General features: G+C 40.4%; 1 protein-coding gene across 1 annotated transcript in view; it reads right to left on the bottom strand.

Annotated features, from left to right (window-relative positions):
- LOC145499327 (putative insulin-like peptide receptor) overlaps nt 1–13,560 on the bottom strand; it is a 34,285-nt gene extending 20,725 nt beyond the window's left edge. Inside the window, exons 1-3 of the mRNA XM_081478831.1 lie at nt 13,207–13,560; nt 12,451–13,065; nt 5,228–5,406 (exon numbers count right to left, since the gene is read on the bottom strand). Coding sequence (XP_081334957.1) covers nt 5,228–5,406; nt 12,451–13,065; nt 13,207–13,285 — 873 coding nt within the window. The 5' untranslated portion in view covers nt 13,286–13,560. The remainder of the gene's footprint in view (nt 1–5,227; nt 5,407–12,450; nt 13,066–13,206) is intronic.
- Nucleotides 13,561–26,387: the final 12,827 nt, after the last annotated feature.

Below are 26,387 nucleotides of genomic sequence, written 5' to 3'. Positions count from 1 at the left end.
GAATTTCGTCATTCGTCAACCATGGTATCCTTGCCCGCTGTCGTGTTTCGTCTTTAACTCTCGTGGGTCGTCTTTAACTTGCTCGTCGTTCTCTCATACCTGGACCGATAGTGTGCTCGCCGCTCCGATAGCGTGGAGTTTTGGTGGGCTTAGTGTAGCGGTTCCCAGTTGGGGATAAAAAGAAATTTCGTCATTCATCCACCGGGGTTTCTTCACCCGCTCTCCTGTTTTTGGTTTGTCTTTAAGTCGCTTGTCACTGGTTTGTACATCATGCCGAACCCACCTCGTTCAACCAACAATAGCTTGTCTGCCGGACTTCGTTCGGAGGACTTACCTCTGTTGTCTTCCGCGCCAACAGTGGTTTCAACGGCTCCCTCTGGCCCTGTGGCGCCTTTGGCCGTCGATTCGATCGCGGAGGCTGTTGTTCGCGCACTTGGAAGCTCCCTTCCTACCATCATCTCTTCAATTCAAGGGAACGCCCCCTTGCCATTAAATTCCTCCGTCCCTGGCACTTCTGTTGGCGTTGCTCCATCTAGCTCCTCCGAATCGACTGCTGTTTCTTGTGATGCCAACATTTCATCTGTGGCTTCTGGGGCGTCGTCAGGTATGTTTACTTTGCCTGCTTTTGTTCCTACCTTTTCTCCCATCTCGGCCGTCACTGACTCGAGCTCGGCCCGCTTCGTGGCCCCCATCACCTCTCCGTTCGCTAGTTCCAGTGTAGCCAGTAGCCTGCCAAGCCTCGGTAATTCTGCATCAGTGACCAAGTCTGAGAAGGCTTTTATTGTCGGTCCGGGTCATGCACCAATCCCGGCAAAATTGGCCAAGAAGATCATAGAGGGCCATTTCATGGAGTTGGCGGATCTGCTTACGGTAAATCTTCGCGCTGTGGAACAGGAACCACAGACCTTCCTGGAGGGTAAACTCCTCGCGTCCAACGCCAAATGCAGGCAAGTTGAAATTAAGGATATTCTTACCTGGACTGAGGCCTTCACAATTTTCCAGCTGGTCCTGTGTGCGTCTTATCTCCTGCGCTGATTGGACCTGACAAAGTACAATTATTCAAACATTATTCAAATTCATTATTCAAACAGCCCGTCAGTATCCAGGTCTGGCTTGGCTTGAATACGATCTGGCCTTCAGAAGGGATGCCGCTGCCTCGGGCCTTAATGATTGGTCCAAAATGAATTTGGATCTATATAATTTTCATCTGCGTTTGCCAACATCGTCCTCACTGCAACCAAAGCCATCCTCCCTTTCTGGGTTTCCTCAGTCTTCCTCAGGCAACCCGGAGCCCCGCTTACATACACCATTCTACCATTCCTGGAATGAAGGGCTATGCCGGTGGCCATTTGGGAGGTGCAGGTTCCACCACAACTGCAGCAACTGCGAGGGAGAGCATACCAAGGCTAACTGCCCCTTTCCCCACTCAGCTGGACTTCGTTCCCACTCCCCCTCGCCTGGGGGGAGAAGGGGACAGTACTGATGGGCAAGGTACGCCCAATGTTGTGTCTGTACATAGTTTTAATAATTTGATTGTGTTGCCTAGCCAGCAGACTGGACTGCCTCAGCTGGCAAATTTGTTTTGTCCCATTCCAGTTTCCGTTCCAGTTTCAGTTCCAGTTTCAGTTCCAGCTTCAGTTCCAGCTTCAGTTCCAGTTTCAGTTCCAGTTTTAGTTCCAGCTACGCCCTGCATTACAGCTGTCTCTTTTGCTCCGTTATCTCCGGTTTCTAAGGTCTCACCATTACAGCTGGATCAATTTCAAGTGGAGTTGCGGCATCATCCCGACGAATAAGCTGTAGCTTATGTGATTTCTGGCATACAGAATGGATTTTGGATAGGATTCAACCCCTCCTTGGTGTCACTCAAATCTGCATCTTCGAACATGCGTAGCTCTTCTGAACACCCAGCAGTGATTGACTCCTACTTACAAAATGAAGTCTCTTCCAGCAGGGTGGCAGGTCCTTTTCCAGTGTCGCCACTTCCGTCTTTGCACATAAGTCGTTTCGGGGTGATCCCCAAAAATAATCAGCCTGGGAAGTGGCATCTCATTTTGGACCTCTCCTCACCTGAGGGAAAAAGCGTAAATGACGGCATCCCTAAGTCCCCGTTTACAGTTCAGTACGTTTCAGTGGATGCCTTCATTGATGGCATAATGACTCTGGGCCGAGGAACATTAATGGCCAAGTTCGATGTGGCCAGTGCATATCGGAATGTGGCAATCCACCCGGATGATCGCCCCCTTCTTGGCATGAAGTGGCGTGGGCAATATTTTGTGGATATGGTGCTCCCATTTGGGCTGCGTTCTGCACCATTCATCTTTACTGCCATTGCAGACTTGGTTGAATGGATTCTGGTTCAAAATTATGATGTCACATTTCTCCATCATTACTTGGACGATTTCCTCACCTTGGGCCCACCGGCTTCCCCTGTCTGCCACAACAACCTTCAAACCTGTGTTCATCTGTGTAAAAAACTTGGTCTACCACTTCATCCAGATAAGCTGGAGGGACCTGCAACTCGTCTTGCAATCCTTGGGATTGAACTTGACTCTGGAAAACTTCAGGCACGCCTCCCGGCTGTCAAGAGAGTTAGAATTGTTACACTGTTAGATGAGTGGGCTGCAAAACGTTTTTGTAAATGTCGTGAGCTGGAATCACTGATTGGCCACCTCCATCACGCCTGCAAGGTTGCCCCACAGGGTAGGACATTCCTTCGCCGGATGATCAACTTGCTTTGTGCCTTTCGCCACGATGATCACCCATTAGGTTTAACCAGGAATTCCGATGGGATTTAACCTGGTGGCGGGAGCTGTTCCAAACTTGGGATGGCCTCAGTTTTATCTGTATGCCCACATGGGCCCCTCTCCCGGACTTCCAGGTCTCGTCGGATGCAGCTGGCTCTTTGGGATACGGAGCTATTTTTAAATCCCACTGGTTTTCTGGTGCCTGGTCAGTTGCACAAAGTTCATTATCTATAGCGTATAAGGAACTCTTCCCAATTGCGGTAGCAGCCTATCTGTGGGGCCCTCAGTGGGTATCTCGGCGGGTCGAGTTCTTATGTGACAATGAGTCCGTGGTGGCTGTACTTAAGTCTGGCACCTCGCGGGACAAAAGCCTAATGGTGTTGCTGCGTTATTTGACTATGCTGGCCATCCGTCATTCCTTTTCGTTTACAGCTTCATCAGTTCAAGGTAAAGCTAATCCAGTTGCTGATGCACTCTCTCGATTCCAATCTCAGAGGTTCAGACGTCTGGAGCCACATGCCAACCCGACCCCATCCCAGATTCCTGCTTCCCTTTTGGCAGCGCTTCAGATGCCTTGACTCAGAAGTGTCAGTTCCTACTTACCCAAGGTCTTGCACCATCCACCCGACGAGTGTACCGATCTGCCCAACGTCGATTTATAGACTTTTGCCGCCAGGATGGTCATGCAAACCAGGATGGCTACATTCCCCCGGCCAATGAGGAGACTCTCATGCGCTTTGCTTCTTTATTGGCAGATAACCTGAACCATTCGTCCATCAAGGTCTATCTTTCAGCAGTATGCTCCCTACATATTGACCATGGCCTTCCAGATCCTTTAGTCAACTGCCTTCGTTTGAAGCGTTTACTTAGGGGCATTAAGCGGGTTCAGGGTCCAGCTTCACCTAGGCGCCTACCTATCACAGTAGATCATCTGAAGGTCATTCAGCGCTCTTTGGACCTGTCTACTAGAGACCATGTGATGTTGTGGGCTGCGTGCTGCTTGGGATTTTTTGTTTTTTTGCGTGCCAGGGAGTTCACAATCAACTCTGTGTTTGATCCTAACACCCATGACTGTTAGCGACCTGCAAGCAGACTCCTTGGTGAACCCCTTGTGTTTTAAAGTCCGTATCAAGTGCTCCAAGACAGACCCCTTCTGCATGGGTTGTGATATCTACTTAGGGCGTGGCTTGGGCTCTGTGTGCCCCATAACAGCTTTGGGCAATTACTTGTCTCTGCGTGGGTCCGCTCCAGGGCCACTGTTTATATTTAGCGATGGTTGTCCTCTTACTTGGCAGCAGTTATCATCCTCTGTGCAGTCCATCCTAAATGAGGCAGGGTACTCTGGCTCATACTCTGGTCATAGCTTCCGTATTGGGGCAGCGACAACTGCAGCGGGGCGGGGAGTTCCAGATCACCTTATCAAGACCTTAGGGTGGTGGTCTAGCGATGCCTACCAGATCTATATCCGAACTCCAGTTAGTTCCATTGTCTGTGTATCCTACCAGTTGGTGGCTTAACAGGTAGCGGATTACTCTGGGTACCAGTGGGGGTGGGTGCCTCAGGCTGGGGTTGTCGGGGGCTGTGGCCTTGGTGCCCCGAGCCCCCTTACTCCGGGTTGTTCCATCCCGGAGATCCCTTCAGCATGGCGCGGGGGGCTCATGGCTTGGTTGCGGGTTGGGCAGGCCAGTCGGGTGTTCTAGCGCCTTGGGGATGTGACTGCGGTTGCAGCCCCTGGGCTTCGTAGGCACCTTCCCTCCACTAGCGACTTGGGCATTAAATATAGTTAAATGAAATTTAACATAGTTAACGACTAGGAGCTAGTCTGGTCAGTAGCGTTTTTATAGGCGGTTGTCAGTGTCTTGGCCGTCTGTGAACGTTTGGTTAGCGTTTGGTGTGTTTTGTAGCGTTTGATATAGTTCAATGAAATTTTACATAGTTTATGACCAGGAGCCAGTCTGGTCAGTAGCGTTTTTGTAGGTGTTTGTTAGTGCCTTGGCCATCTGTTAGCGTTTGTTTAGCGTTTGGTGCGTTTCTGTAGCGTTTGCAACAGTCATATGGTCGTGAGAGCCCTGGGGCTGACATTGTCCAGCAGTATATTTGGTTAGTACATGTGTTGTCGTCCCATGTGCTCGCAGTGTGTTCATCGCTCTATCCCCCCCTTTCTTTTCAGCATTTTATTTTATTTATTTATTTTATTTTATTTTTTTTTCCACCAATGCCACCTGGCTTGAGTGTGACGGGTGCCTGTAGGGGGCTTGACGCGGGGGGCTCGTGGCTTGGTTGCAGGTTGGGCAGGCCAGTCAGGTGTTCTAGCGCCTTGGGGATGTGACTGCGGTTGCAGCCCCCGGGCTTTGTAGGCACCTTCCCTCCACTAGCGACTTGGGCGTTAACACTTGAATCATCAACCCTAGACATCCATTCAGTAATCCATTCCCTGAAGATTTGAAAACTCTTTATAATCAAATATTATAACATCTTTGTACCTCAAACAAGTCAGAGAGGCATTTTTCAACACATTCTCCAGTTAGCATACGAAGATGTCTGCAAGCATAACAGTGACGTGCAGAGTTCAAATTGGAACATCCTCCAAGGCACTGTTTGTGACAACACAAATTGTTGGATCTCTCCACGCAACCCCGTTCTCCACACTTCATGTCACACACTGAAAATGTGCAAAACAATGTTAGAACTTGTTAAACCAAAAGGGTTTCACTTGTGGCTGGGTCTTACAAAGTGTTTCTTAAAAAAACAGATAGAAATTTACTGTTTTATGAAATACCCTTTAAATGTGTTATATCTTTATATATTTTTTTTCAAATTAGTCATTTTTGCACATCAATCGTCACATCAACAGTTTACAAAAATCTATCTTGTAATATTTACAGTGCGTTTACTGAAACCGAGGCCACCCAGACAATGAAAACCAATCAGATGGCAGAAGTGAAACAATAGATTCCAACATTTTCAAATCCAGCCAATGAAATTTCATTTTGTTTGTTGTGATGCTTGTGACTACAGTGTCTGTTAATAAATATTGTCAAGCTCAAACCATTGGAACTTTTGCTTTAGAAAATATCAAGTTACTTTACTTAAGATTTTATATTTACAACTGCAATAAATTCATTACATTGACCTTTTTCCACTGTGAACGAACAGCCACACAAAATATCATCTTTACGGTTGTGTTTAAAATAGATTAGTAGAATGATAGATTTTGACGTTTCTTTACAAAATACATTTCATCCTGTTGTCTGTGTGTGTTTCTATTTTTACACAGCTTTCGGTTGTCATTACCATGAAATCCAGAACGCAGTTCTCTGAAAAACTAACACGCTCGATTCACTATCTCAGCAGCTGTACATTTCGGAGTTTAAGTTCCCTTTCTGGGTTATTATTGTATTGAAATAACATGTTCATCAAAAATTCAAACAAATTTTTTTCTGCGTTGTACTATCAAAGCTTCAGTGTGTAAAATCACTCAGGCAAAAATGGAAGAGGGCACTATAAGAACCTTCCCTACTCTGAGACCATTTGAAGGGTTTCTTTTAAACAGCCACGACGATATTCAAACCCTACACCACACAATCTGGTGATATATATTTACAAGTGACACTCTTACGTAGCTTTTCTTTTCATGTATTTTCTAAACCAACTAACTGCCCCATAGGAAGGGCAGCATATAATTCAATTCAAGCACGCGAAAGTATTAATGGTTTGAGCTTGACAATTTATTGATAAGCAATACTGTAGTTGCATAAGTTAAATGACCTTGCTTGAGAGCAAGGTCATTTAACTTGAGTTAAATGACCTTGCTCTCCATGAGTTCTCGTAGCTCAGTGGATAGAGCGCCCACCCAGTGTTCGGGAGGTCATAGGTTCAATTCCTGTCGGGGACTCAGAATTTTTTCTTTGTCCCACGCTCGTGTCATGTTGATTAATTCACCTTCACATTTCATTACCGAGCTTAAAATTCACCATCTTTATTAACTTATCACTACTCATGATGAATTCGATAGCGTTGATCCTAGCAGTATGCAGGACACCTATCATATATGAACTCAGTTAAATGACCTTGCTCTCCATGAGTTCTCGTAGCTCAGTGGATAGAGCGCCCGCCCGGTGTTCGGGAGGTCATGGGTTCAATTCCTGTCAGGGACTCAGAATTTTTTCTTTGTCCGACGCTCGTGTCATGTTGATTAATTCACCTTCACAGGTCAGATAATATTTATTAAATTATTGCAAAATCTAAACCATGGCATCTTTTTTCTTTAAAAAATGCTTATCCATATAAAATATCACAAGATATCCAGTGTGTTCCCAAGGAATGTGAAGTTCTAAAAAATTTCCAAACTCACCCCAAGGAAGTTCATTGGAACTTATGAGGGGTGGGGGAGGGACTTAAAAGCCAAGAATTTTAAAGGAAAATATAAAGTTAAACTGGACTTTCCAGAGGGTTGGAGGATTCATACATGTACCAAAAAAAACATTCTGTAGGGTGGGTATATGTAGATTTCCTGGAACCTTGATTTCAAGCAATGTGAATTTTGCCAGAATCTTCCCTAACACATAGACATCAAAATATCAGCATTTGTCCTCTAAAGGTGTGAAAAACAAAGTTTTTAAACACGATATTGAGAGCTAACATTCAAAACTTTTTTATACTTCCAACTTAAATGAACTCAAACTTCATGTTTCACAGATGTAAACTACCATCTACATACATGTACATAAAGCATTCCATTTTCAGTTCATATTGTAAAGTGAACTTGGTCATAAGGTCAGAATATGATTGTGCTAAGTTGATGTCCGATAAGATAGGACAGATTTAAGTTAATAAGGAATCTACTGTTGTTTAAATGCCCAGAATTCAGATTTTAAATATATGGGATTGAGCTTTTAATCAACCCTAAAACATTGAGTAAATCACAAAAACTACGTGTTATATGCTGTTTACAATGAACATCAAATATCTGCTTGTCAATGCTAATTAAATCCAATATCATTTCATGAAGTTCCACAATAGCAAATTAACAATCTATTCAAAAACATTTTTGTTGAAATATTTCACTTTATAATATTTAAGCCACCGTTTCTTGAGGGGCAATACGCAGTGTTCTACATCATCAGGCAGTCAATTAATACAAAAAAATGAAATGATGTTTAAAGAATGATTTGTTTGTTTAATGCAAGGCTAATATTGCACACAGCGTAGCGAACTTGTCATGCTAACAGCCCCCTTGAACTCCTGTCCACATTCGTCAGTGCAATGAAAATCATAATCTTAGGAACAGACATCTCGAACACAGTATACCACAACTTGAGATTGTACAGATGGGTAACCAGCAGCCTGCCTGTTTTGCCATAGTAATTTGTTGCATGAAGAATTCAATCATGATAAAACAATATCACTATTTGACTTAATGTACCTCTAGCCCTTCAATTATCAAGAGTATTCAATGATTGAATTTCTCTTAATGAGCTAACTAATTGATCAAATTATACAACTATTTCTGATAACATGCAACAGCGTTACCATACAGCTCAACCCCATAACACCTAACTTACTGAATTTTTTCAAGAAAAAAAAACTTTCCAGTATTATTGTGTTCGACAGAATGCAGTTCTAATCAGGTAATGGAGGAAAATCAAGTTTTCCTGTAAGCATCTTTCTGTAGACACCATTTCGCCACTCCCCCCCCTCAAAAAAATTCTTCAGGGGTAAATGACGTCATCTCCATTTTCATCCATGTGCTTTCTTTCGAGTGTTGTGCAATATTACGGACTTTGAGACAGCTGACTGTGGACTGTAGTGGATAAGTTGTTTATTTAAAATTTGAAGTCAGCGTTAATGGCATTTACAAACCTTGCAGACATGTCTTCCCGAAATGTGTATGACTTTTTGTATGAACAGAAAGCTATAGTTTAGCTGTGTGTCGTGTACCCTCTTCTCTTTGACCAAAACCAACGCCGCTTTTGAAATGTGTACTTTTCACTTTGCTGGCCTAGATTTCTGTGTGCAAAATATAAACCCAACGAAAGTGTACATGTGGGAAAAGAGTTCAACTTGCACAGGATTACTTTGGTACATCGACAAGTCCTCCGTTTTATTGTTTCGGAAGGGAAAATGCACAATAGCTGTTTCCACAAAGCCAAGGCGATACAAGTCGTGTTCCTAAACAGAATAATTGTCTTAGTTTTGGTAATAAAAGCACGTAATCTTGCATACCGACGGAACAGGCACTAACTAATATTATGTAATACATGTACAAATGAGAACAAACCCTCTTGTATGTACATGCTTTGCGATCAATTCATTTGTTTTTGCCCTTACTGGAGGTAGGCCAATTTCACGTCTACCTAACAGCTCAGACACAAAATGCTGTTCTGACAATTTTTGCTTTACCTACCAACGCTCGAATGCACTCTTTAATCCATGATTACCACTAGTAAATTAACAACTATTCTTTCCTGAAATGAGTAAATTATACAATTTGTGAAGGATGTTACATGGCTTGAGAAAACATTGTCCCGCTAAACTATTTTTTCCAGGCACGGCCCATTGGCTGGTCAAACACTGAATAATCTCAACTCTTGCATTAATGGCCCAGCCCCACGCCAGGTTGAACGATGTTTAAAATAAATAGATCAAAAAAGGCTGAGCAATACATTCATAACATATTCTTATGTATCCAACATGAAATCAAAGTTCTGGAAACTGGCATTTTAGAATGACCAGAAACACAGCCTAAGCTTTACAAGATGAAAGCTGTTCCATTTCTCTTGTCTCAGTTTGAGTAATTAGTATATTTTTTGTATGTTCTTAAAATTCAGTACGCTATTATATCAACTCTCTTTTACCATCTGCCTAGTTTGTTAACTTGCAAGGATTTGACTGGTCAATGTCCATTTTTGACCAAACATTACAGAGCTCTCCGTACGCTCCGGCGACCAGCGAAATTCGCCGTCTAGTCATCCTTGACGTGCCAGCTACTCATAGTAAATAAATTATGAAAAAAAATTATTTGTAACAATGTGAACCTATCTGTCTATAAAATTAAGCATAAACTGAAAACAATATGTCTAATTTTCTCAACAAATACGTAGCGATTAAAAAATACAACTCTTATAGCTGTAAAATAAAAGAAATCTGAAATCATTCGAGCCGTGAGAATTGCTGCCAAAAATGTGACGTGGGCACTGAGCTGTGACAGCAGCACTGAAATATTTGACAGCCGGGGTTAAGTTAAAGCTCAGTTTTCAAGTTCCTCTGAAAATGAAGCGAAAAACCCAGCAATCGCTGGTCAGTACCTGGGATAAATTGAAGAGAAAATAGAAATGGCACAAACGAAGGTCATAAGTTCTTTTCTTTCAAAAATATAATTTAAATTAGTTCTTTTATCTCCAGTGAATGTATGCATAATTTAATTAGTTCTTTAAAAACAACATGAAAGTGAAATATAAAACAGGCGAGCTTATCAAGCAGGGAAGTATGAATAAATACACGCACTATTTCAAGGCTTTATTATAAAGCAAAACATTTGCAAAATATGCCAAGTTTAAGTTTGATTGTATCAATTTTATCACTTTTGAAATCATGAGCGAAAAACCCAAACTACTGCAGAAGTTCAAAACGTTGATGATGGTCCGCACGGGATCAGAAAACATTCTGAGCTTAAATCTGCGGGAAACTTCACCAAGTATTACAGGCTTCTGCTTGCAACAGTTACCAATCACAAGCTTCATCATGTTCAACGAATTCCACCCCTAGCACTGTGTTAAAGCCACTCAAAACTTGTGTTTTAACAAAATAAATGTCAAACCTCAATCTAGTGACTTCAATGCCAGGAAAACTCTTTTCTTGTTTGGCTTTCTCATCTGTTTTTACACGCGTGATTGACCACAAAATGAGAACGTTTCTGACGTTTTTGATATTTTTTCGAATTTGATCCGGATGACTAACACATTACATTACACGTATTTTTTTCTCAGTGAAATTGCTTTCCTTTGAGAAAAGAACAAAACCATGATTGCCTAAAATACACTGAAATGCACTTTTTGGAACCCCAATTTCAAAATTTTCCTGAGGAGGCTCCTGGACCCCCCAAAAAAGGTTGCAGTCCACCCCCCTCCCCCTCCATGTGACCCCGATAAATTCACTCCACGTCCTTTTATTGGCATTGTCCGCCGCCTACCCAAAGTTATTCTCCCTCTACTTCAAATTTTCGGGAGAACCCTGAACATTATCTGTTGAAAAACTGTTATTTCATACCCTGTAGTGTAATTCTCTCTGGAACAGGGCTGGTATATTTTTTCATCATAAATTGCGATGCCATTTGCGTCTGTGAAATCTCATTTGTAAGTGGTGGACCATTTGACTTTTGAGGGGGCAGTGGGTGATTTTGAAAAAAAATATCATGTGCGCAAGCATGTGCGTGTACCAGAACTAGTTCATACACACAGCCACTGGCAGAAAAAAATGCACACATTCAGTGAGCAGAAAAAAAAATTGTTACACAGACAAAACAATATCATGGATAAATTTCCAGTGCATGAAAGAAAAAAAAATTAATACCTGTACCAAATCAACCACCAAACCCTCCCCCACCACCTCCCACTCTTCAAGAGTCGAATAGTCCACCCATAACTTTGGATTAAGCTCCTTAATATGAAAAACAGACTCTGATGTAATGCTCTATAATTCCTTCTTACAATGAACATAATTATTTTTCCAGTCCCAAAACACATTAAAAGTGCATGGAGGGTGTTATTTTCTTCTCCCCAATTTTAAATACTTAAACAGCCCTTTGAGATCAATCCACATCAAAGCTCCAACACAGAAGGTCAGAATTATATAATAATTATGACTCAGGGGTAAGCTAGAAATTATTCCCAGTTCTGAGTCGTCCAAGTCTCCACTTGGTGTGGTGTATAGCACTATATATAGTTTTCTCAGCAAACTGAGAAAATGTTCATTTGCAGAGAACACTGATAAATGTTCATTGCAATCTTGCTTATGACCCATAAACAATGTTGTGACAGACATGAGGTATTCTGTTGCTGCATTTATATGACTCTTGTGTCAACAGTAGAAATCAATTGACGTAAATTTACATATAAATTTAATTTTAAACTCATTTTATATGACAAATAACTTGTCATTGATTTTCCATGTCAAGTAATTTAATTGTCACTGAAGACTTTTTGAGGCAAGCAATGCCCTACCTTGATTCTACTAAGTTGTAAAAAGTCACGGCTTCATATAAAGATAACTGGAGAACATGACCACATATTTTACCCCAAATGCAAAATAAATCTAATTAAACATTGTCGGTAGTAACTTCGCGACAGAAATAAACATGGTAATTTTTTCCTGTTGGAATTTATAAACTTATTATTAGTTAAATGGAGGGCAGAGAACCGCAAAAAAATCCTTCACCCCAACAATGCCAATTACTGAATAATTCAATCCAGAACCACGCCTTTAATGTAAATGTGTCGGTAATTAAAATTGTAAAGTGAACAATTGTAATTAATATTAAGCTAGGGCTTAAGTGTAACTTTATACATAAATTTTACAAAGCGGAAAGATCGAAGATGTTAGGAGGCAGATTATTTTTCAACTCTGGAGTATTATTTTCACTGCAATCTAGGGCCGGCCTTAAAAGACTACAGATTAAATGTAATCATAATTAAATGTTTCTACTTACACCGCTGGCAATCGTGGTTTTGTTGATTCCCCGGAGCCCAGCAGTGTTGATTCGTTGAACTGCCGTGACCTGCCGGTGGGATGCATTTCTTCTGCTCCCCCGTCGCTTGGAAGCACACATCATAACAGTCATTATTGTTAGAATTTAAAACCAGGGAGTATTCATTCTCTGTGACATTCCTCATGATCGATTTCCATCGAATCGTCTTCACGTAGCATAAATTAATGTTTTTCTCGATACGTACACCACCATCCAGAATGGTTGTTAGCGAAGGAAGGTTCACTTCCTCGAGTCCGTCATTCTCGTAGATGACAAGAGAATAACCCAGAAATAACTCTCTCCCTCGAATCACGCCAAGTTTAGGGAAAATCTCTTTTAAACTACGCTCTCCATAAACCAAGGAAACGAGCAAATGGCCGGTGATTTCTGTAAGCTTGGGAAATCGTAATTGCTTCATCACAATATCGTTCGCTCTTCTCACGATCTGAATTTGAACGCTGCCCTCGTATGTTGTGCAATTTTCCAGTTCTTTACAACCGTCGCATTTGTCTTTATTTATTTTCAACACCAAAGGCGATGCTTTCCTTCCAAGAAAACCAGCCTTTTTTCCGCAAACTGCAGATAAAAAGGGATAAGATGCCAAACAAATGCCACTGACGTTACATTAATAGGAATTTAATCAATCGAACTGACAAACTTGTTGTGGCTTCTCGTAGCTTCCGCGCGCGCAGATGTCAAATTCAACTATATACTTACGTTTGAAGTTGAGATCTTCTCCATTGTTGAAACCACACAATGATATAAACAAAAAGGTAAAAAGAACGTCCTTCCTCATGATTTAGCAGACGAAGACTGTACAATTCAGAGTTTTACAAGCCACTCGTTCGTATATAAGATGCGCTGAAGCATGATCCGACACTTGAACCCCGCTAATATGAAAATATGTAGCTATTTCCGACTTGCTTTTCAAATAGAAGTCAATCTTCGACGATAAAGGCGGCGAATTTCACTTCACAATAGCCCAGGTTCTGATTGTTAAGCAGAAGCTTTTAAGGTTAGACTACACTAATATGCCCGACGGTCGGGGAAATTGGATGCAAATACATATGTAATCCATGACTGGTCTGTAGTACGTCACGGTGACCTCATATCCTCTCCAAATAATAACTGTCAGTCACTAAATATCCAGGGGTAAAAAGTCAAATATTTTTATCTGCATGCAATTTTACTTTCTTTGCCTTTCCAACCTAAAAACATTGTTAAAATCTCTGATTAAAAGTGCCATAATTATGAACTAAAACCGTGATTGAAAAGATGTTGTTTTTTAAAGTGGACTCGACAGCCAGCAAAGGCCGGTGCGGTACAAGATGGCAATATTCCAGAATTTTGATTAGCTTTTTTGCGGCACTTACTCAAGGCCAATATAAATTTAGCAACCAAATAGACAAATGAAAAGTGCAAACAAAGGTCCATCTTCCTGAGGTTATTTGATTTTAGGCCTGCCCCAAACTCAACGTGATAGAACTCACGACTGGAGAAAAGACTGCTAAGACTGATAATCGATAAGAATAGAGCTACGAATTGGACCGACTTTTTAAACCCCACCTCAGTAGAGCTGTGGTTTGCTTTCATTTCTGTTTTTAAATTTGCTCTTTTTGCCTTCAGGTAACTCATATTAAACGGGCATCTCACAATCACCAACATGAAGACTGGGAACATAATAATTATAGCCTGCCCAAGTTTTCAGCTTTACAACGTCTTCAAGTAGCCGAGAAGCCTGGCAATTTCGTTCAGTCAGTCAGTTGAAACCGCGTTTATTTATACTGCCAAACAATTCGTGAGACAGTATACAAAAAGATATTTAAAAATTGAATAAAACAAATTGTTGCTGTGTAGCACTTTGAACTGAATTGCATTCGTCGATAAAGTTAAACAAAAGTGCCCATGTTTAGTTTTTGACGGAGACGTTTCGAGAAAATAAAACCCTTCAGCGCGTCTAATGGACGCTCGTGAACAATAACGTTTGTTGGCATCTAAAAGGCTATAAAAGGGTTTTTATCAGCTTTATAATAATCATTTCATGATTCACATAACAGTTTGCTTTGTGATTAGCCTTTTTTTCCATACTTCCCTTTAATATGAATATGCATGCAAGAAGATTTGTTAAATGTAGCCGGAAGAGCACAGTTTATTTTACGGATTTCCTTGAAAGGATTCGTCTGTTTAAATCCTTTATTAGTTCTTAGGTAAGATAAATATTTACCAGCAGGTCCCTTTTTGTACATAAGAGACTTACGAGAAAAAGAATTTTGAAATTCTAATTTATCCACTCTAGGAAGTTGCCTCGCGCTATAACGTGAGAAATTTTATAAATAGCGGTGGATCCGTTATATGGAAACTACAAACACTTCATTTGTTTTGTCTTAATTATTTCCAAATCATTACCTTATTTCTTCCCAAAAACGTTTCAATTTACATCGTATCATCCACCTATTACATGGTTTCTAACTCAGCTACTCGAACGAGATCCTGAACTGTGATTGGCTACCGTACCCAACCAGTAAAACTCGCGCGGGATTACGCGCTTTTCCCGCAGCAAAATGATGTTTTTTATAGCAAGTCCATTATTAATTTTAAAACTAGTTAGGGCAAGATGGCTGGATGACCCTAGATAGTGGCCTCCCTTTTGTTCTTGCGTGTAAAAACACGCAAAACTTCGAATTTGGCCAACATGCAGAAAAATCTTGACGTCACGCTTGGTCAATAACCCGTGTTCATGAACCTTGAGTGGACTCACTGTCATGATTTCTGGTCATTCAGAACTGAAGCTATTTTTTTTCTTAATTTGATAGCCGTGATGCCTAAATGTGGGACCAGCCTACGCTGAGATGTTGTACGTACCAAAACAACATCAAATTTCCGGCCTCGTTTTACACTGCACTTGGACATCAGAAAGAGAGGGGAATCTCTGTCTCGCAGGGTAACCTGGTTTCAGACTAAAGAATTTTAATGTAAATCCTAACTCAGGCGGGAAATGGAATTTTAAGTACCTCCTTTCTTGTTTCGTTCGTGTCTCGCGAGAAAGGAAACGATTTTAAAACTAAGTTCATCCAGTATCCCATGACCCAAGCCGGTGCTGTGGGAAATGGCGTCAAAAAGTTTCTTGGTTACTTTGCTTGTATGAATGTACTATTTTATTGTAGTACAAACTATTTTGGGATCAGCATCACTTTACACCGCTTTGTCGCTATAAAAAAATGAATAATTTTGTTTGAGTCTCGACTAAATACTTATAAATACTATGACCTACCATTAAAGTGCTACTATGATGAAATTCCCTGTACCCATTTTTTTACATTTTTGTACACAATAGGTCTCTCTTTCCTAGATATCTTGGCAAATTTCAATCTATTACGAACCTTAGCACCCATGTTTTTGGACCTTTATTTCCGAGAATTTACGGCCGCCATTAATTTTCCTTGTTCCAAGTCTTGGTTGAGAATTGGAGAAAATGACGTCATTTTCTCAAAAATACCACACGGGTTGAAATCATAATTAACAATTACTACAGCAATTACTACACTCAACCAAGACTTGGAACATGGAAAATTAATGGCGGCCATAAATTTTCGGAAATAAAGGTCCAAAAACCGCAAATTCTAATGTTGTGTACGAAAATGTAAAAAAAAAAAAATGGATATCGAGAATTTCATCATAGTGGCACTTTAAGCTACTTTAATGTTAATGGTAACTTCCTTTAACTGGTAAACAATTGCCCACCTAATTACAAAAATTGTGGTCATTTATCACTAAGATGATGGTCAAGTACAATGGCCTCTTAGTCAAGGAAGATAATTTCCGTCGGTTAGTAATGCCAGTTTTAATTTATTTTTTATGCGCATCCCGCATCAGTACATCATGAACCGCGAGGAACCGCGATAGAAAGGGTTAGTACTTGATGTAAGATCACTTATAATGTCCCGAATTTTAATTGAAGTTTCCCGTGACCCCTGCAGCCTTGGTACTTCTGTAACCCTGTTGCTCCTGTAACCCTGTTGCTCCTGTAACCTTATTGACTATGTAGCCTTGTTACGCCTGTTTATTATCGTAACCCTGTTACTCTTGTAACCTTGTTACTTTTACAACTCTATTATTACTTCTGTAACTTTGTTACTTCTGTAACGTTGTTATTCCTGTAACCTTGTTGCCCCTGTAACCTTGTTGCTCCTGTAACCCTGTTACTCCTGTAACCTTGTTACTCCTGTAACCCTGTTACTCCTGTAACCTTGTTACTCCTGTAACCCTGTTACTCCTGTAACCCTGTTACTCCTGTAACCCTGTTACTCCTGTAACCTTGTTACTCCTGTAACCTTGTTATTCCTGTAACCTTGGTACTCCTGTAACCTTGGTACTCCTGTAACCTTGGTACTCCTGTAACCTTGGTACTCCTGTAACCTTGGTACTCCTGTAACCTTGGTACTCCTGTAACCTTGGTACTCCTGTAACCTTGTTACTCCTGTAACCTTGTTACTCCTGTTACCTTGTTACTCCTGTAACCCTGGTACTCCTGTTACTTTGTTACTCCTGTAACGTTGTTACTCCTGTAACCTTGTTACTCCTGTAACCTTGTTACTCCTGTAACCTTGTTACTCCTGTAACCTTGTTACTCCTGTAACCTTGTTACTTCTGTAACGTTGTTGCTCCTGTAACGTTGTTACTTCTGTAACCCTGTTACTCCTGTAACCTTGTTACTCCTGTAACCTTGTTGCTCCTGTAACGTTGTTACTCCTGTAACCTTGTTACTTCTGTAACCTTGTTACTTCTGTAACGTTGTTACTCCTGTAACCTTGTTACTTCTGTAACCCTGTTACTCCTGTAACCTTGTTACTCCTGTAACCTTGTTGCTCCTGTAACCTTGTTGCTCCTGTAACCCTGTTACTCCTGTAACCCTGTTACTCCTGTAACCCTGTTACTCCTGTAACCCTGTTACTTCTGTAACCCTGTTACCCCTGTAACCTTGTTACTCCTGTAACCTTGTTACCCCTGTAACCTTGTTGCTCCTGTAACCTTGTTACTCCTGTAACCTTGTTACTTCTGTAACCTTGTTGCTCCTGTAACCTTGTTGCTCCTGTAACCTTGTTACTCCTGTAACCTTGTTGCTCCTGTAACCTTGTTGCTCCTGTAACCTTGTTACTCCTGTAACCTTGTTACTCCTGTAACCTTATTACTTCTGTAACGTTGTTATTCCTGTAACCTTGTTACTCCTGTAACCTTGTTACTCCTGTAACCTTATTACTTCTGTAACCTTGTTACTCCTGTAACCTTGTTACTCCTGTAGCCCTGTTACTTCTGTAACCCTGTTACTCCTGTAACCTTGTTACTCCTGTAACCTTGTTACTCCTGTAACCCTGTTACTTCTGTAACCCTGTTACTCCTGTAACCTTGTTACTTCTGTAACCTTGTTACTTCTGTAACCTCGTTACTCTGTAACCTGGGTACTTCTGTAACCTCGTTGCTTCTTTAACCTCGTTACTACTCATTCGGCCTACAACATCGACGATATATGGTCACATTGGTCTGGTCTTTATAATCAAATGGATCAGTCCAGATATTTCAAAGCATATCCGCACACGTAATCGACTTTACAAGAAATTTTGTCGTACTCCAACAGGTGACTCGATACAGTTTTGCCGGACCATACCTAACATTTCTAATCTGCCTCCAGGGACAGGGGCGTAGCCAGGGGAGGGTTCCAGGGATTCTGGAACCCCCCTTTTGGGTTATGAAAATGAACATTATTTCAAGAGGGAAAAAGTATCGGAAACCCCCTTTCGAAATTCAGCGAGACGAGGTTTTCGTTTTTGAAGAAGAACAAAAGAAAATCAATTTAAAAAGGCATCACATGCTGTATCGCAGGGTACAATATTATAAGGGTGCATAAATTGGCTATCACTTCTCAGTGTCATACGTTTTTTGACAATGATGGATATATCCACGAGGAATTTTTAGGATTCAACAATCTGCAGGGGATAAGCGGGGAGGCGATTGCTAGCTCGATACTGGATACCTTACCACTGTGGAACTTAGACATAAAAAACTGTCGGGGACAAGGGTACGATGGAGCGTCTAATATGTCATCCTCTAGGCACGGTCCACAAGCACTGATACGGGAAAAAAGTCCAAAGGCTGTGTACACACGCTGCAGGGCTCACTGTCTAAACCTCACAATCGTTCACGCCTGTGATCAGCCCCTTATCAGAAACATGCTTGGAACATTCAATGAAGTTTGCAATTTTTTTACGTATTAACCGAAGCGTAACAAGTTTTTGCTTGCCGTAATTGAGAAAGAAACCCCCGAGGCCAGCAAAAGCTGCAAAAGCGAGACATCGATGTCTAGATTTAAAGGGTGAGCTACAAGATATCAGAGGAGACATCGTGAAATATTGCTCGGATTGGTACAGCATGGCTACCACCACAGCGTGGACAGCAAACATCGAGCCATCTATGCCACGCGTTGTTGGTCGGCAACAGCACCAAAGCAATGTCGAAGCAGGAATACCGAAGGAATACTACAAAAGAATGCTTACAATTCATTCCTCTGTTGGATCATCTTTTTTTGAGATAGACACATACTTTGACCCCAACAATGATGCTGTGGTGTCTTCCCTCCTGTGCCTACTTCCAGCCTTGTTAGTTTCTCGAGAAGGAAACCCTGTACAAGCCGCTTTGCAGTACTATGTAGATGACCTACCATAACCCCATGTTTTTGATGTGGAACTTTTCCGTTGGCGGCGCAAGTGGCTAAACACGGATCAGACCTACCCAGCAACGCAGTTCAGGTATTAGAAGAATGCAACCATGAATTCTTTCCAAACGTACATAAGTTGTTGCGCATCTTATGTGCATTGCCAATTACCTCTGCATAATGTGAGCGATCGTTCAGCACATTGCGGCGACTGAAAACGTATTTGAGGGCGACCATAGCCAGTGAGCGAGACTCTGGACTTGCGCTAATGAACATCCATTATGGTAGGCAAATTGACATTGGTGCAACAATCAGACATTTTTAAACGGATGCATCCACAGCGCCCTCTTCTTTCTGATATCCTAGCTGAGTGAACGGTAAATCACAATTCTACAGCATTTGATGAAATATGTAATATGTTAAACAACTAATATGTTAAACAACTAATATATTATCCAGTTTTAATTCTTTTACGGTCCATCTCTTCAGGAAGTGAGATTTACAATCCCCTCTTAGAAATACTAGCTATGTTTGGTGCTGAAATTATTGGAAATTTGTGCTCAGAATCAAGGAAGCGCCACTTTTGAAGACACAGAATTCAAAAATTTTCCGGGGGAGCATGCCCCCGGACCCCCCTAATAAAGAACGCCTTCGGCGCTCGATTTTCAATTGGACAAGCAATATACATTTGGAACCCCTCTATGCAAAACGGCTGGCTACGCCCCTGAGCGAATCAATCATGAGATAAAACGTCGGGATAAAAAAATTTAAATTATAAAGCATGAGTGGTGAACTTAAAAAAAAAAATATAGAACCATTATTGAGATTCTTAAATAGCGCTCAAAATCGAAAATTACCCGAAAATTATAGTGAGAGTGATCATACGAAAAAAAATCGTTTTCCGGATTGTCAAAAAGGAAAATAAACACAACTTTGACGGCCTCAAAACATAACTTGAAGCTATCTTTTGGCGTTGTTTTGAGGCAATTTTCCCAAAAAAGTGTTTATCTCTTAGTCCATCTAGTTTATATATGCAAAAATTACGGTTAGAAATATTTTTGCCATTTATTCGCAATCAAACATACGGAATTTTTTTCTTGTATATTTTGCGTGCAATGTGCCATATTTTAACACACTCTTATTTTGAGACACTGACTTATTTTGCTGTATATTTTAAGAATACTTAAAGATCCTCTGAGTATGCTTGGACAATAAGTTGTTTTTCAAAAAACGCAGAATTGAAATGTTGAAGAAAGTTCACGCTAAAGTAGCTGCACTTCTTAGTTGATCCGCCAAATCGTACCCGCTGCCTACATAACGGATACAGGCTTACGTCATTTATTCCATAGTAACCGCAACAAGTGCAACGCCAATCAAGGCTACATTAAGGAGATAAACGCTTTTCTTGTGTGTGTGTGTGGCAGGACGTTTATATAAATATTGAAGAATTGAAAAATATTGAAATAGTGCCAGTGAAAAGCCCCGTTATGTTACAGCCCCTACGTATTGTATTTGCATTTTGTATTTTGCATGGCTGGCAAGATTCTATATTACCGACGGATTGTAAGATAAATCAAATTACATAGTCTCGAAACTAAAAGACCTGACTTTATTATCTTTAATCTTGACATAGAAATCGTTAAGTATTTTTCTCACACTAAAATAAAGTTATTAATATCGTTATTAAAAGTTTATGACAAGCGTTTGAAATCGCGGGAAGATCCATGTTGCCCGTGCAGTCGGACTTCTGAGTTCATTAATGGCTGAATAACTTTATATATAGCTATTTTAATATAAACCTGAGTTTTAATTTTTTCAGATTATGTCGTTTCTTTTTTCCCAGAATTAATACATCTTTAATCTCAATTCTTGAATCGTTGAATGAAAGTAACTTTCACTGTGGTTTAAAAAAAGCAACAAAACAATAAAACTTTTTCTTTACTACAGCCAGGGCAACAACTCAACTTTAAAGTCTCAGCGTAATTAAAGGTTAACTTCAGTATTATTATAACACTATCAGTTTTTTTTCTGCGAAACTCCAAATCTGGTGCATATCGCGTGTGATCTTATATGCTACTTTTCAGTTGCCAGAATTTCCCAAAGCATTTAGAACTGCCTGCTTCTCTTCTAAGTGTGCAAGTTTCCTGGAAACCTGTGTTTGACTTTTTTCCCTCATTGGACAACCACTCTGTTTGCTCACGTCAGAGTTGATAACATTGTTATACAATGATGTAATATTTTCTACTGTCGGGTTCACTGCAGTTGCCCTAATTAAAGATACGCAGCTAAGTAGGAGCCACTTTTCATGTGTAGTCCATGGCCCAGCTGACGGATGCCTTCCCTTTGAAGCTAGAAATTCAGCGCTGCCTTTCTTCTTGTACGGCGAAGGATTTTCTCTTTTTCTTTTGAGAGACCTTTGTATCAAACTACGTGAATTTAATGACTTATAACAATTGCCACAATTCCTACACAAGCAATTTGGCCCGCATTGTGTTTTATAACGCACACAGCGACACTTGGTCTTTCGTTTACCGTCGCTACAGGCAACGTACTCCGGATCTTTTTTCACCTTGTCGACTCCACATTTGCAAGACACGTGGCTTTCGGCTCCGTCAAGTTCTTGGTACTCTTTCTTGTTTTTGCACCCTTTGCATCGGCAATCTCTTGAACAGGGAACCTCCGAGCCTGCGCAAGGGCAGCGTGTGTGTCCTTCCGTGCTCCCCACGCACGAATCTCGGCCATCCTTGTAGTTCTTTCCACAAGAACATGCCAATTTCTTATTTTCGTTTTCCCTCAATTTTGAAACTAGTAAAGAACAATAAAACATTAACCATCCACTTTTTTGTGGTCACATTTAACTAATACAGTTATCATATGTATTTGAATTCACATATCCTGTAATTGCTATTATTCAGATTAAGGCTGTGGTGTGTAATAAAATACAGTACGAAAACGTATTTATTCATAGTCTTTATTTGCTTTTCTCCTCTCATTTTAAGCCTTGCCTGAGCAGTTTGACCCAACTTTCCATCAGTCACTACACCTACTCCGAAGGAAACACAGAAACAGAGGATGAAAAGCTGCAGTAGTTTTCTCGTCTTATCAGGATCGCTTCATGAGCCTAAGCATAGTTAAGTAAGGTCAAAGTATGTCGGATTTCTGAGCACTATATTTAAATAAGTCGTGTTCAAATGCACTCTTGCCTGCTTACTTCTCAATGTAGTTTAGGGGTACGTTTTGTTTGAAAGAATTCTTAACTGCACTGTTGTAGAGATGTGAGGACACCCTATGAACACATGCTGTAGGTTTGAATGAAATAAACACAAATTAGCGTCGGCTAACCGTACCTGTATTTCTATCAGCTGCCTGTACTGTTCCGTCGTAATGACCTGGTCCAAATGCGTGGTATGCTAAGTAAATAGGTTTGTTGATAACTGCATCATCAGGCATAAATGGAACGTACGGGGAGCCAATGATACTAGTGACGACAATTATGGGTACTTGAAGTATGTCAGAACACACTTTAATAACTAAGTCCCCAACATCACCACAAAATGTTCCTGGCTCTCTAAATCTCTCCGTTTCTGCATTCAAGTCAAGAGAAGGAATTCCGGTGAGCATTTGGTAGTAATCATTGCTCTGAACATTATCTACAAAAAGTTGACGGATTTTTAAGACGTCTGCATCCATATTCTTTCCAAGCCCTAGAAAGGTTAACCTTTCCCGAAGCAACGAGCTTGGATCACTCCACTCTACAGTTTTTCGTATTTGGCTAACAATAGTTCTGAAAGCGCAGTCGCCGTCTCCGATGGTAGGGTCTTTTAACAAATTAAAAGACGCCAGATTTCGTTGAAGCGCATTTTCATGTCTTTGTTCCGCATCATCGTCATTGTCACTGCTGTTGGTTAAAACTTCATTAACTCTGCTGAGTTGCATGATCGGAATGTCGTATGCATTAAAGCACCGATCATTACAGTCACTGTTAACTTTATCTAAAATTGTATGCAAATTAGTCATGTTTTTCAAAACCAGGGTTGAAATTGACACATTGTACATATCCTCAATGTGTTCGATGACTACTAGCTCCTCCATAATTTTACCCTCGGTTGGTCCTTCCTTTTCCACTTCCCTTGAATGCGCTCTCCAAGTATTGTCCAGTGAGACCTGTTGTGAACTGTCAGAGTTAAAGTGAATACCTTTGTCATCGTTACTGTCTAGGCCAAGTTTAATAGGGGGTACAAAAGGAACTATTCTTGCGTTCTGCTCGTGCTTTTTTCCGCATTTCTTGCAGTTAATCGCATAAAAAATAAGACTAATTATAGCTGTAGCTATCTCGGGTCCAACTGTAGTAGCCCCACACAACAATGATTTGTTTAAGGTGTTGTGGAGCCTTTCGTTCGATTCTGTCCCTTCGCCAGGTTTTAACCCGGATAAACAGCCTTTTCTTATATGAGCAGTCAAACGGTCGATCTCTGAACGAGCCCTGTTCATTCCTCGAGACTAAGAAATGTATTCCACCGTTTTCGGAAATTATCGAGATTCTCTAGGAGAACAGGCGGGGAAGGAGTGGACATCTTACGCACCTCGCCACAATCACCATTTTGCCGAAATATTATCCCAAAGTCTTTAGCAAATCTTTTCGAAAATTCGGAGCCCTTTGGTATGACTTTTGTGACTCGTTGTACAGCGTGGAATAAGTCCAGTTTTACTTCCACTTCTGGAAATACGGACTGATACAGAGTCCTAACTTTGCAGCAGTCATCCACAAGGATGCGATTTAAGCCATTACTCAAATTTTCCTTAAGTCCAGCTAATAAAGTTCTGATTTCCTCGAATGAAGTCGTTCTTGTTAGCCGCCAAGCGATAATTTCGTGTTTCTCGTTCAGTACTATGAACAGATTCTCAAACTGTTTTACAAATTTAGCGTCACTTGCTCTTCTTGCACCAATATATTTGCTGATTTTGAAAGTGTGGTCACATGAGATGGTGGTGCTGCTTGATGCACGATTTGACATATCTGTCTCGTAATAAGCTTTTTTCTTTTGAAAATCTGCAAATCTGTCTCAATCCGTGCAAAAGTATTGGACAGTGTAATTTTGAACAGAATTCCTTTTTATGTAAAATTCACATTTATCGGGCGCAGAAATTGTTTATTTTTCATATTCATTATACCTTAACAATGGCGTGATAAAGACTCCTAAACGTCGAATTTTTTTATCGCTTGTTTTCGCATGTTATGAGTAAAGAGAAGGTGTGCCTTGAAAAATAGGAAGAAAAGTTATATTTCTTAGATTGTCAGTCAATTTGTTCCCTATTTCAGGTATCCGAGAGAGTGTTTGCCGTGCGTAACAGTGTTAAATCTTTCATGATGGATTTCGAACCTCACTACATTTGAATGGGAATGTAATCCGGATATTCTGAGGATAATGTCAGGACATTCGGTGGACATAATCAATGATGCTTTACAGTGAATATTGAAGTGATTATGTCTTAAAGCCGACTTACAAAACGGGAGTGTAGTTAGCCGATTTAACGTTATTTTTTGTTACTTTATATACCACATCAAATACTACATAAAAAATTGTAACGCAAAGTTATCAAGAAAAAAAAAATAAAGAGGTGGAAAAAAACCCTAAAAAGAAACCATAAAGTTTATAACATTTAGGCTTAGAACTTATTTACGACGGTATTGGACTTCATCAAGTTACAAAGCATGGACGGCTGGAGAAAAGGAATTACATGTCAAAAATTTTATACAGGTCTAAAGGTTGATACAGAGTTTTTAAGTTTTGTTTTAAAAGAGACTAAGCATCGTCACTTGGAGAGTTAAGGTACTTACGTCGTTGAAATCTTACAGATAAGTGTCTAGTTCTGCTCAACTGTAGGGTAAGATAAAAGTATTAACATTTCTTGTACTGTAAGTATGAAAGTAAGTATGATGATTAAACTATCTTGAGCCTTGTTCAGTAATTGTGCGTGTGAGTGGATTTTTCTTACTGTTGTGGAAATCTGGGCGTAGACCTCTTTCCTGTACTCATTCCAGTTTTCTTATACTTAAGCTTATGCCCTCTTACATACCCTTTCCATTGACGCTCAACTAGTCTTTGCGATATGTTTATGGTTTCAAGAGGGGGGGCATTGAAGTTCGAGGTATTGCAGTATTGCCCATTTTCTTGCTGTATTTAAAAATTTAATCCCGATTCTCTGAACCTCCGAGATGCGGTTTCCCAGCGTTTTGGTCGATAGTATTTCTTACAGGATGTTTTTTGAGGTCTGCTTTAGTCTAAAAGGAACACAACTGAGGTAAAATTAACAAAAACGGCTATTTGATTGCTATTTGTGCAAAATTTGGCAAAAAAAAAATTATATTTACCTTGCCTCTACCGTCAAACTACTCATGGTGAAGAATAAACTTAGCATTTCTTTTGGTCTGTAACCCACGATTGTGTGATGGGCACTAGATTAAGCACTGAACAAGGGGTGCCGAGTGAACCCTAAAGCTGAAAAGAAATTTCATGGATAAATCAACTATTAGTTTGCTCTCCCACTTGGGTAAATTTCGATCTGCTACACTACAAGTTTCCCGATAATCTACTTGGTGGGCTCGATTACAGAAAATTTACTTTGTAACAATTTCGATGAAAGCTTACGAGAAGGTGGGTCCGGCCGGTTTTTAGGGAAATCAACATTTCCATAGCAACGTTAAATACTAAAAAAACCAAAATCAGTTAAAATTGAATTTTACGCAAATCACATTGGATCTAAAAAATTATCACCAATATCTCAAAGTATGGTGTATACTGAAATCAAATACAGTTAAACCTGTCGAATACGAGCACAGAAAAGATAGGGTAAAATGTCCGTATTAGAGAAGTCTGTTTTATAGAGGTCATCACAATGCAGTCAATTTTAAGCAACGAGGTTAAGGAAGTACAGGCCCGTAACCAGGATTTTATGTGGGGGGGGGGCTAACGAGGCCAAAGTGGACCAAACTACCGAAATGTATTTTTTATTGTCTGATCCGTTTAGTTAGGAAAGTAGCAATACATGAGAAATTGTAACGGCAAAGTACACTGTAGGAACTGAATATTACATTGGTGGAATACAACTGTTTGAATAAAGTTATAAAGGACTAATTTTACAATGTAGTATGATACATCAAAATACTGCGAAACTAATCCCTTGCTCCCTT

Source organism: Orbicella franksi, chromosome 1, assembly GCF_964199315.1.
Source record: "Orbicella franksi chromosome 1, jaOrbFran1.1, whole genome shotgun sequence".
Taxonomy (NCBI): domain Eukaryota; kingdom Metazoa; phylum Cnidaria; class Anthozoa; order Scleractinia; family Merulinidae; genus Orbicella; species Orbicella franksi.
This window is presented reverse-complemented; position numbering and strand designations above follow the sequence as displayed.